Source organism: Tarenaya hassleriana, unplaced genomic scaffold, assembly GCF_000463585.1.
Source record: "Tarenaya hassleriana unplaced genomic scaffold, ASM46358v1 Cleome3, whole genome shotgun sequence".
NCBI lineage: Eukaryota > Viridiplantae > Streptophyta > Magnoliopsida > Brassicales > Cleomaceae > Tarenaya > Tarenaya hassleriana.
Window position 1 is genome coordinate 8,605,772 of NW_010966177.1, and position 11,483 is coordinate 8,617,254.

At 39.1% G+C, this 11,483-nt stretch overlaps 3 protein-coding genes across 7 annotated transcripts in view; 1 reads left to right on the top strand and 2 right to left on the bottom strand.

Moving 5' to 3' along the window:
- The window catches only part of LOC104820026, a 4,544-nt gene extending 2,738 nt beyond the window's left edge, over window positions 1-1,806 (bottom strand). For all 4 annotated transcript variants that reach the window (XM_010550373.1, XM_010550371.1, XM_010550370.1 and 1 more), the window contains exons 1-2: window positions 1,652-1,806; window positions 462-786 (exon numbers count right to left, since the gene is read on the bottom strand). In XM_010550373.1, the coding sequence (XP_010548675.1) occupies window positions 462-770 (309 nt within the window). In that variant the 5' untranslated portion in view covers window positions 771-786; window positions 1,652-1,806. The remainder of the gene's footprint in view (window positions 1-461; window positions 787-1,651) is intronic.
- Window positions 1,807-6,924: 5,118 nt separating this feature from the next.
- LOC104820028 (protein arginine N-methyltransferase 1.1-like) lies at window positions 6,925-9,606 on the bottom strand. Its single transcript, XM_010550375.2, has 9 exons — window positions 9,276-9,606; window positions 8,943-8,953; window positions 8,612-8,767; window positions 8,407-8,470; window positions 8,172-8,314; window positions 7,979-8,066; window positions 7,729-7,844; window positions 7,498-7,648; window positions 6,925-7,392 (listed from the first exon to the last, which is right to left on the bottom strand). Exons 1-9 carry the CDS (start codon window positions 9,475-9,477, stop codon window positions 7,187-7,189), a joined length of 1,137 nt encoding a protein of 378 aa, XP_010548677.1. The 5' UTR covers window positions 9,478-9,606; the 3' UTR covers window positions 6,925-7,186.
- A 179-nt stretch (window positions 9,607-9,785) lies between these two features.
- Window positions 9,786-11,483, top strand: part of LOC104820029 — a 2,222-nt gene continuing 524 nt past the window's right edge. Inside the window, exons 1-3 of one of the 2 annotated variants that reach the window (XR_772904.1) lie at window positions 9,786-9,890; window positions 10,468-10,670; window positions 11,207-11,473. Coding sequence is in view for 1 of the 2 variants with exons in the window: in XM_010550376.1 (XP_010548678.1) it covers window positions 10,489-10,670; window positions 11,207-11,393 (369 nt within the window). In the remaining variant the exon portion in view is untranslated. Of the gene's footprint in view, window positions 9,891-10,467; window positions 10,671-11,206 lie in introns of both variants that reach the window. The other variant, XM_010550376.1, reaches the window with a different exon arrangement.

Here is an 11,483-nt window from a genome sequence, read left to right on the forward strand (position 1 = left end):
CTGAAATATATATATATATATATATATATATATATATATATATATGTAAACTTTGTTATTATATATGATTATATGATATGCGCATGTTTACAAGCCTCTCTGTGGAAAATGGATTGAGATTAACCAGCATGAATATCCGTATATATATATATGTAAATGTGCGTGTGTGTGTGATGATGATGATGATGATGATGATGATGATGATATTAATTTCTCTCCGAACAAGTGCTCTAGAGGAAACCTAGTAGACCAGTCTCATCACGTGTGGTAAAAATATGTTTCTTAACAAATGCGTATAGATGGCAATGTGGCCGATAAGAAATCGTATAATTTCTCACTGAATGTGGAGAATGATTGAAGAGGGAAAAAGACGAGAAAGGAAATTAATCAAAAGATGGTTAATGGAGAGAGAGGGAGAGAGGGAGAGAGAGAGAGAGAGAGAGAGAGAGAGAGAGAGAGACCTTTGAAGCAGGAGAATCAGGGAGAAGGGTTCCGAGAGCGAGGTAAGATGCATGGAGCTTCATCCTCCTCAGCCGCTCCTTGGCGTTATGCTCTTGTTTCTTTGCACAGCTTGAGCCATCTTCTTCATGATCACGCTCATCATGCTCATGCTCATGTTCATGCTCATCATCCGCTACTACTGCTGCCACTTCCTTTCCTCTTCCTCGACCCCTTGTCTCCTGATGATGAGCAGCTGTTTCCGATGTCGTCTTGTTCTGAAGATGATGATCAGACGCAACATGTTCTTGATGATGATGATGATGATTCATGGCTTCTGCATAATCTCTGTCGAAATGATGATCAAACAATATCTTAGTAGAAGTTTCTTGACGATGATCAGTGAATTGGAGCAAGTAGTGATCCATCATCGGATCCTCCTCATGTTCTTCATTGGGTTGGGAAGACATATCTCAAGACTCAGATCGATCTGATGATCTTGTCGTCTTCACAGACAAAACCCAGATTCATCGTTCGATAATTATAACAGTACAAGAACCCAAAAGAAGAACAAAAAGAGATGAGGATTTATATATACATATATATAATACGTATAATGTATATTAGCACGATTCAAGAGAGAGGAAAGGGGCCCCGAGTCAACGAAAGGGAGAATAAGTCGACGTCTTTAAATAGCTACAAAACGGATGTACTAATTTATGTTTATTTAATTTAATTTGGAGCAATTAATACACATTAATTAGACTAATACCGAATATTATAATCATGGCACTGTAGTACAACCCTAAGGTCTTCTCTCCTATATCGCGAATGGTATAAAACACTCTGTCCAAGGCATTTGCAGAAATATACATACATATATATATATACAGTACTATTTTATATGTTTATGAATTATCATAAGAAATTGCTTGTTTTTAAAATAATATAAAAATGGATTAACATTTTCATTTTTATAATATCAACATATATAAATTAACCATCGTTCACAAATTATACAAATTAATATATATATATATATATAACATATAAAAAATAATGCTCAATCCAAACACATCATGCATCCAATAAAAGCTCATTCAGTTATATATATATATAAACTCCATAAACATATAACAAGAGGATCAAAAGCATGGCGTGTGTTAATAAGAGTAATGTTTAAGAAGTTCCAATCAAATATTGAGTTTGCTACCATGAGAGGATGATGATGCATATATTTGACCTTCCTCCTCTCCGCCGTCTCCGGCACCGGCGTCGGCGCCTCATCCTCCTCCGCCGCCGCCTCCGTTCACCGGAGATCTGGTTTCACATTGTGGTGATGATAATGGGAGTTGTAAATGTCTTTTTTTTTTCTTTGTGAGGCAAATACAGAGCTAGTACCGATGTTTGTATGTATGATCTTGCAGTACAAATGGGTTAAGATGGTAGTACAGTCTCCTCCCGTATGGGCTTTAATATTTTAATTACGTTTATTTTTATTTTTATATATATAACCCATGTACGTGCAACTTATACATATATATTCACATATTTTATTTATATTCCAATTGTATTTAATTAGCGCAACTTAATCCTAAAATTAAGGAGTTAATTAAATATACATATGTGTGTTTTGTTATTGGCTTATTATTGTCTATGATTAGCTGGAACTCCAACCACAAGCATGGAATGTTTGTATTAATTACTCATCTTGTCCTAAACATTTCCCTTTATTTTATCATCTACCTTCACATTCCATCAAATAAATAAAACCCTGCAAGCATCTTAGTTCCCATTCTTACAAATTTGGACCTGAATTATTAGTCAATGTAATCAAACATATATATTTTCAATGCATTGAGAAAGTTGAAATATCCCAAATGCATAACGGTTACAAACTACTAAAATCTCAAAATTTCGGTTCTATAGTTTTCATATTTAATAATTTTTAATTTATAAAAATTATATCTATTCAAATTTTATATACAATTCCGATTCTGTTTGCGTTCGATTTTTGTTAAAACAAATCCCAAATTTTAAATATAATAATGTGGTTTCTATTTGTTTTTTCGTTTATATTTAATTTTATTCGATTGGCGTATTTAGTTTGGTATTAAAAATGTTATATCCAATCATATTAAAATCTAAATAGACTCTAGATTTTTTTTTATTTTTCATAACTGAACGAGAATATAACCCGTCCTAATATATTCCCACCAGACCTAACACAACACAATCAAAGTCACAACTTATTTAATTTAATAGTCGTTTACACACACACACACACACACACACATATATATATGTAAATGTGCGTGTGTGTGTGATGATGATGATGATGATGATGATGATGATGATATTAATTTCTCTCCGAACAAGTGCTCTAGAGGAAACCTAGTAGACCAGTCTCATCACGTGTGGTAAAAATATGTTTCTTAACAAATGCGTATAGATGGCAATGTGGCCGATAAGAAATCGTATAATTTCTCACTGAATGTGGAGCAATATTCCGTTCGGGTTCAGTTTGGGAATGATTCGATTCGTTTCTTTCGGTTTCATAAAAATCTGTATCGATCGGTTAATATTTTATTTTGGGTCCGGTTCAGTTTCGATTTTTATTTTAAAAAAATCTTTATAAAAAAATCTGAAAAACTGATTTTTTTTTTTAAATTCGATTTCTGAAATTCGATTTTTTTTTAAAAAAATACCGTTGGAAAAATTTAAACAGTTTGATAAAAAAAAAACATCACATTTTTTCGATTTGATACGGTTTGGTTCTGACCCGTACCAAGAGTAACGAACGGCCAACGGAAAAGATGGGCGTTGAAGCCCTATCCCTGACGCCGTTATCGGTATTGAACACTAACGCTACGAACTTTTCTACCGCCGTCAAGTTGTTTATATGGAGAACAAACAAAGTAAACTATTTCGGTTTGGTTTGGTTTGGTTTAATAGCTTTGGTTCATTATGACGCCAGCGGTTTCGGTTTTCCCTCCCTCCCTCCCTCTCTCTCTCTCTCTCTCTCTCTCTCTCTCTCTCTCCGTGAACGCGCAATCTTTCTTCTTCAACCACCGGAAACAGAGAGCGATCTCTTGCTCCGCCTCACAATAACCGTCTCCGCCGCCGAAATTTTGCGTGATGTACTTGGTTCTTTCTTCAATCTCTCTACAATTCGGAGGTTTCCTGGCATCGTGTCCGATTATACCGAGATGTCAACGGAACTGCTACGGACTCCAATGCGCCGCTTGCGAGGCCCAAGGAGGACAGCATCGCGGACATGATCGATCGGGCGCTCGAGAAAGAGCTTACAGAGAACGATCAGATTGAAGATTTCGACTGACTGGATCTTCAATGTTCTGCATTCTTGCGTTTCCGCATTCAGATGTTTAGCTGTCGCTATCGAACTAGGGTTCAGCTTATCCACGTCTAACTTCATTTCTCGTAGGTTGTGAATGAATTTCGAATCTTTGCTCATATTCACCAAACTAGGGTTCAGCGTGGTGGATTTCGCTGAATCCATATGATCTAGGAAACTGGGAATTTTGTAATTTTTCATCTTCAACCGATTAGAACACATCTCCTATGTAAATTATGCGAATTCAAATAGCGGTCATCACATTAATGGATTGTTGTTTCTGTCCAGGTTAACGATTTTGATTGCATATTTGGCAAACTCCGTACATGGGTACCTTGGTTTCTTAGCCGTGTGGACAAGCCTTTCATCTCAGGTATACAAAACACAAAGCTTATGTTTGATTTGAATGCCTCAAATGCACAAAACCCGATCTTAATTCCGACTTCTTCAGTGCAGTGTTATGATCTCAACGGCTGAATTGAGGCGTGTTCTGTCTTCAGAAACTCGAGGCTTGCCCATCGGCTATCAACCCTCTTTCGATAGTGTCATGCTTTATTGCAGTGGGGATAACTGATCAATGATTCAGTACTCGTGTAAGAACTAATTACTAGTGATAATGTTGTTACTTACGGAATAGAACTGTATTCATGTTCTCATTATATTTGTGAACTGTCTCAGAAAACCCGATCAGCCGATCTTATTCCGACTTCTTCAGTGCAGTGACAAGTTGGATTCATTCGCCCCGGGCCATTATGATCTCAATGGCTGAATTGAGGCGTGTTCTGTCATCGGAAACTCAAGTAAGAATTTCTCTGCTGCAATTTTTTTCTTGCAAGTAGTTGATCAAACTTATTAGTTTCATCTCATAAAAACTTTTCTCGGTTTTGGGAATGAATGAACTGTTATTGCAGAGCAAACTGTACACATGCTGTTTCTTGTATTGCTTCAAGTCCGGTTATGTTGTCCCCCTCCCCCAAATTCTTCAATTTAAAGTTCCAGACTTTATCACTTTTTCAACCTAATGGCCTTTGATAGAACCCTAGGGTTTCTATCAAGGAGTTCAAGAAAGTCTTTTTTTGTATGCTTTGCAATCAAACTTCTCTTGATGATGCCTTGATTGCATGTAAAGAAAAAGCCTTCCCTTTTACAGGGAACACAAGTTGTGGCTGAAACCCTAAATTAGTCTAAGCATGTAAAGAAAAAGCCTTCCCTTTTACAGGGAAAAGTTGTGGCTGAAACCCTAAATTAGTCTAAGGCTCCCAATTATTCCTAAACCCTAAATCTCAATATAAAGAATTAAGCAAAACAAAACCTCAAAAGCTCTCTAAGTCAGATGATCCGTGTTCCTCATCCATGGCGGCTGCTGCTGCTTCTGCTGGCTCGTCATGTGGTGTCATCCATAAGCCGGCCCATGTCCGAGATTGGATCATCCTTTCCACCCACTGAGCCTTTTCCATGATCTTTCTCAGCCCCAATTCTTTCAAAAGACGCACTATTTCTGCAATCTCCGGCTTGAGACCACTTAGAAAGGCCGCCTTTCTAAACTCATGATCATCCGCCCGGCTAGACGGGGCTTGAATCTGGTCGAACCTTCTCCGATACTCCATGACCGAACCCGTCTGCTTCAATTCCATCAACTCCTTATAAACCGATCCGGAATGTCCCTTCACGAATTGCCTCAATGCCCTCACCTTGAAATCCTTCCAATCGGCGAAAGGCTCGTCTCTGTCCTCGCACGTGTACCAGATCAATGCCTCACCAGCCATGCTGCAGTAAGTGAGCTCTAGCCTCTGCTCATCCTCCGTGATTTGGGACAAGTCGAAGTACCTCTGGGCCTGCATCATCCATTCTACTAACGCCGGGTTTTCCCCGTTGAAATCGGCTAGCTCGACTTTCTTGGGTCTCAAGTCAACGTGCGGGCTGAGACGGAACATCCGACCATCGAGCCAGCCCTTCTCCACTTGTCCCACGTCAGACCCCTCAAGCTTCTTCTCCTCCATGGCTGTTTGACTGCGTTTTTTTTTCTCCCAGATTTGTCTCTGATAACGGAAAGGAGTCTCCTCTAGATGCTCATATAGAAGATATACAAGAGACCATCCATAACAAGGAAATCTAATAACTCTCTCTCCTAGTCCTAGATGTTTTAGATAAATTAGAGAATATTTTAAACATTCCAAAACACCCAATTAATTAAATAAATAAGATATCCAGCTTAATGATAGAATTTTAAAAATCACTCTCCGTTTTTAATGGGGAATAAATGCAGAGAGCATCTTTCTAACAATAGTAGCGAATCACTTCATGATTCCTCATTCCTAAAAAAAAGAACACAACCCATGGCAAAAAAAAAAAACACAACTTACCCACATGTGTGTGGTCTGTGGTCGAGTGGTACCTGAACTGGAAATGAAGGTGTTTCTCCTCTAGGTTAGGGGTTCGAATCCAGACATGCGGGGAGGGAGAGGCGTAGCCAAAGGCTGCGTGTTAAAAGGCTGCTCCCGGGTCAAGAGAGATGTAGGTTGGGCCGAAGACCCAGGTGAACTTCCTGGTTTGACAAAAAAAAAACACAACTTGGAAGCCTGTTTACAATGTTGGATTTTTTATTTGGATTACCCGGTTTGGTATTGACAGGGCTGTTAATTTTGGTCATCCGATCCGAATCCATCTGAAAAATATCATGGTTCGTATATGAATTTATAGATCCGAAAAAATCGGATTTTTATACGGGACTCAAATCAGACTTCGAACCGATTCAAAAACCCGATTTATTTTAACAAATTAAATACGAAAAAATTATCATTGTACAAAGAAGGTATTAACTAGGTAGATCCCATCCGAGTCCTATAGGATAAAATTTCGGGCTTGGTTTTATAGGCTCGAAAAAATCGAACCGAACTGAATCCAAAATCCTTAGACCAAGTGTAGGTTCGGGTAGATCCATCCCGTTTGTCACACTAAGTAGTTGTGAAGACGAAGCGAAGAAAAAGGGAGAGGACAGATGAATGAATATCCGATTTTCGAATAATTGAGTCCCGAAGACCGTTCGGATACTTAACTAGTGAATCGAGTCACGTACTCAAATATTTGGATTTGATGACAGAGGACATCATAATTCAGTCAAGAAATGAACAAAACGCAAAAGGAAATCTTCCATTAACTTGGATTTAAGAAATGTTTTTCCAGTCAAAACACAAGAAGGAAGGAATAACAGCAAAACTTGCAACATACAGCAAACATGGACGGTTGAGCAAATTTCTCAGCCTCTCTAATGGTAATGGAAAAGAATGGGCAAATCTCTCAGGAAACATGGTGGGCAGGGATTTGCGTACATCTCTGAATGAGAGCTTATATTCAATCTTTTTTTTTTAAAAAAAAAAACAACAACAAACGATTTCAGTGCATTTTGTAGTGTTGAGTCCTTGACACCTTACAGTGCTTTCCATCCAGAGAATAGTTGAGCTTTATGTCGACATCACGTGGATTCTTCTTGTTAGGAGTCACAGTCATGCTTCCATTGATGGTCTCGCCCTCGCATATCGTGAGCACATCTTCCAGGTACAACACCGTCTGTTTCCAGTGTGTAGCCCGTGATTTTGGCCCTGCATCGTATCTCATAGAAATCAGCAACCCTTTCAAACATTTGTCTGAACCCGAGGGATTGGTGAAATTTGAACCGATCATAAACTTTGCAGAGAGATTTGAACCTGTTGAGAAACCCATCAGTTTGTGACAGTTGGTGAATGAAACATCGAAGTAGGCAACAAGGGCATGAATGTAGTCATTGCGTTGTGCAACAAGCTTGAATGGAGCTGTGAAGGAAGCCTCTTGAGAAGACATCTTTGAGATATCCATGGTCTGACCAAAAACCCGATCAAAATGTGCATTAGCCATGGAAAACCCGATCGAAATGTGTATAGCATGAGTATATATCTTACCTTCAGGAGCTTGGAATCAGTGACAATTTGATTTTGGTTAACAGTGTCAACAAGTGGTTCCATTATAGCCTTTTTCTTGATGCATCTCATGTCAAAACCATACACCTTATTCCAAACTGTAGTAGTAGTAGTAGTACAGAAAAGGCCACGCCGGTTACTACGCAGTTTCAACAGAGACAAGTACAAGGAAAAAACCCGACCGCAAGAAAGATTACCGTATTAAGAAATTGAGAAACCTCAATACACTTACATTCTATTTTGTCTTCTTTATATTCTGAATCCTCTATGGCTGTAATATACAGAGAAGCTTTGTCTGGAAGAACAATTCCACCATCAACCTAACCAAAAACAAAAATGGCAGCATTCAGTAAACTATTCGGACACTTATTTCAGCGTGTAACTTCCATGAAACTATAGATAACAGATGGGTAGCGACCACTTACAAGCCATTTATTACGAGCATACAAGACAGTCTCCAACATATTTTCAAACACCAGAAAGTAACCCATCCATTCTGAGATAATCACGTCCACTTTAGGAGTCGGCAATTCTATCTCCTCTACCTTCCCTTTCAAAACCGTTATGACTGCAGAATCGAAAAGCTGTTAACTTTACTGCAGAACTTAAGTTTCCAATTTGTTTGGGAACACCAAAAGATGAGAAAATAAAAGACACTACCATCAGAGAATCCATTCGTTTCAACAATCTCCTTGGCCATGTCAGCCATATGAGAACATTCAACCTGTTCAAGGATTATTGTCAACTACATTTGTCCGAATTATTCAGAAGCAAACAGCACATGCTTACAATAAGAGAGATTATCTTATGGAAAAGGAAGATATATAGATTTATAAAAAAAAAGGGAAAATAAGGAAAGACATACTGCATAAACATGTCTAGCCCCAGCCTTGGCACAGAATAGGGACAGGATTCCTGTCCCAGCTCCGACGTCAAGAACGATCTTGTCCTTGAACAGAAATTTGTTTTGGTAAATGACGTTCTGATAAGTCTTGGTTCTCACCACATCCTTTAACATTTCCTATAAGATACCAGGATTCAGTCATTCACCAGATGAGATTGAATCGAACTTTTTATTGTCAACATCGAAGGTGTTGACAATAGCTAGAAAAGATGGCGACACTGGAAAAAAACCAAAACAGCCGAAACACCCAAGACATAATATAGCTTTCCCATCACAAGCCCAGCGTACTTACTTCATGGATACCTGCAAAATGGAAACAATAGATACAGAGAGTCAACATTTCGCAAAGAACAACACAAATGTAAGCAACATAACCAAAGACATCGCCCGCAATTCTGCTATACAAAAACTTAACCCTCTTGTCCACTAAGAAGCAAGGCATTTCTTGAATATTCGATAATCCTCGTTAACGAAAATACAAGATTTCATGACGAAACCATGAGAGAAAGAATCACATTTCTCCGACCAAGCCAAAAACACGTTCTTTCTCCCATCAGCTTCAGAGAAATTCAACTTCGACAAACATCAAACCCAGAGAAAAAGGCGGGATTGTAGAAGGATATACCGAAATGGGAGTAAGAATCAAAGTAGTAATCAGCGCTGGTTATGTCATCAGTGACGTCATCGGCATCGGCGCCGTTGCCAGCGTCGCACATGGATTCGTCCCGGATGGCTTCGTCGACATTCGAGCAAGTGGCGACCTCCTCAGCAACCTCGTCTTCGTCGGCACCTTCAAAGCGAATCTTCGTGTTCTTCGTACGACCCATCGCTGCGTTTGGCCTTACACGAGAGAGAAGATTTAGGGCTTTAGGAAGAGGAAGAAGAAGAAGCGCAAGATTAGGGTTTTAGGAAGAAGTGTGCGCTGGAGCGTTGACGGTTGACGGATTTTTAAACCAAAATATTCGTTAAACTTAAACTCTCCATTGAGATATTTTTTATAGCCGCCGGACCGGAGCCGGTTTATTTTTTATTTTTTACCACTCCGGTTCGGACGACGTCATTGAGAGGTTTTTTTATGGGCTTTACGTTCAGATAATAAAAGGCCCATGGGCTATTATCCTTATATCTATCACTGGCCCAATACAATTTATCTCCCTCGCCCTCCCCCTGTGTCGTCGATCGTTGCTCGGCCGGTGTCGCTTCTCCTCCGCACCTGATTCTGCGACGAGCACGCCGTAAGGTATTTTCAACTTCCTAATATCATCATTTCTTTCTCTGATTCTCGGTTATGTGTAGATTTCTTCGAAGTTTCGATCTTTAATTTTTAGGGCTTTCTCTCTAACTCATTTTGTTCATATTTGTTGTTCTTTCGGATTGTGATGTTTCTATGCACGATTCGATTTTTTTTATCCAGGTTTTATGGGATTTGGTTTTGCTTGTTTGATCCAACAGTGGAGTTTGTTTAGATCTGTCGTTTGTGTTTTAGGGACTAGGGTTTTAGTCTTCTAGATAAGGTCAATATGAATGCGACGAGGTAAAGATTTGCTCAAGGATTAGACACCAGAAATGAGTTACGATTCTGATCTCTCTGGAAAATGTTTACGTTTGGGAACTAATTTCGGTATGCTATTCGTTGGAAATGGGTCACAAGTTGCCTTTCGTTGGAAAGATTTTTGTTTCTACAGATGAACACAATGATGTAAATATCAGCTTAGGGTACAATGGCAATATTGTGGAGTTTTCTCCTCTTGGGGTTTGTTCTTAATTCTGAATCCTGTAAAGTTGAATCGGGTTTCTGATACATTTTTTTTATATAGTTAAAGGATTTGATTCTCGAGATGGCGTCAAAGTTAGTACAACTTCAATCAAAGGCATGTCAGGCTTCGAAATTTGTGGCCAAGCATGGGACTTCCTACTACAAGCAGCTGTTGGAGCAAAACAAGCAATATATTCAGGAGCCGGCCACCTTGGAGAAATGCAATGAGTTGTCTAAGCAATTGTTTTACACCCGTCTGGCTAGGTTGCTATATCTTCCTCTTTCGTTCTGGCCCTTTTCTGATTAGAGCGAGATTTCACCAAATGCATGCATTATATTTCTGCATTTTCAGTTTCGAGGGATTGAAACTTTAGCAAATGATGGATTTTCCGGATAGTTAGGTTACATTACCCACAGATAGTTAAGCCTTATCATATGAATTTTCACAGATCTGAAACTAATATTACTTAGAGCTGTAAGTCTAGTTTCTCTTCTATGGTTTACCGGTTTCATTTGAGGTTGTGTTATGTTTTCTGTTACATCTGGTTCGAGCTGCTTTTCCATGTCCCAGGAGAACATTTGGGTAGTAAAGGTTGACTTCTATGAAGTTTTAACACTCCCTACTAGTTCATTTTGCAACTCGTGAATTTCAGACAATACGAAGAATTTTTCCACTGATATGTTTTCTTTATATGTATACACACTGTTCTCACATTATATCACATCTATGTTGAGAGTGTCATTTCATGACAGTAGTTATAGTATGTTCGACTGATTTATTATTGTTCATCTCCTTGAAGCATCCCCGGGCGATGTGAATCGTTCTGGAAGGAAGTGGACCAAGTCAAGGGTTTATGGAAGAACAGAGCGGACCTGAAGGTGGAAGATGCCGGGATTGCTGCTTTGTTCGGACTCGAATGCTTCGCTTGGTTTTGCGCAGGTGAAATCGTCGGCAGGGGATTCACCTTCACCGGATACTACCCTTGAAGGGGATTCACCCTTTCTATTGTAAGCTCCTCTCTTTCAAATTTCCTTCCTGTGATTGATCACAGCCATTTTCGTATTCCTTCTTTCCCT

Excerpts from the sequence above, each read along its gene's own strand:
- LOC104820028 (XM_010550375.2), bottom strand. The coding sequence starts at position 9,477 with ATGGGTCGTACGAAGAACACGAAGATTCGCTTTGAAGGTGCCGACGAA. Across the intron at positions 8,471-8,611 it reads GGGCTAGACATGTTTATGCA|GTTGAATGTTCTCATATGGC; the intron begins GTATGTCTTTCC and ends ATCCTTGAACAG. Across the intron at positions 7,845-7,978 it reads TAAAGAAGACAAAATAGAAT|TTTGGAATAAGGTGTATGGT; the intron begins GTAAGTGTATTG and ends CTACTACTACAG.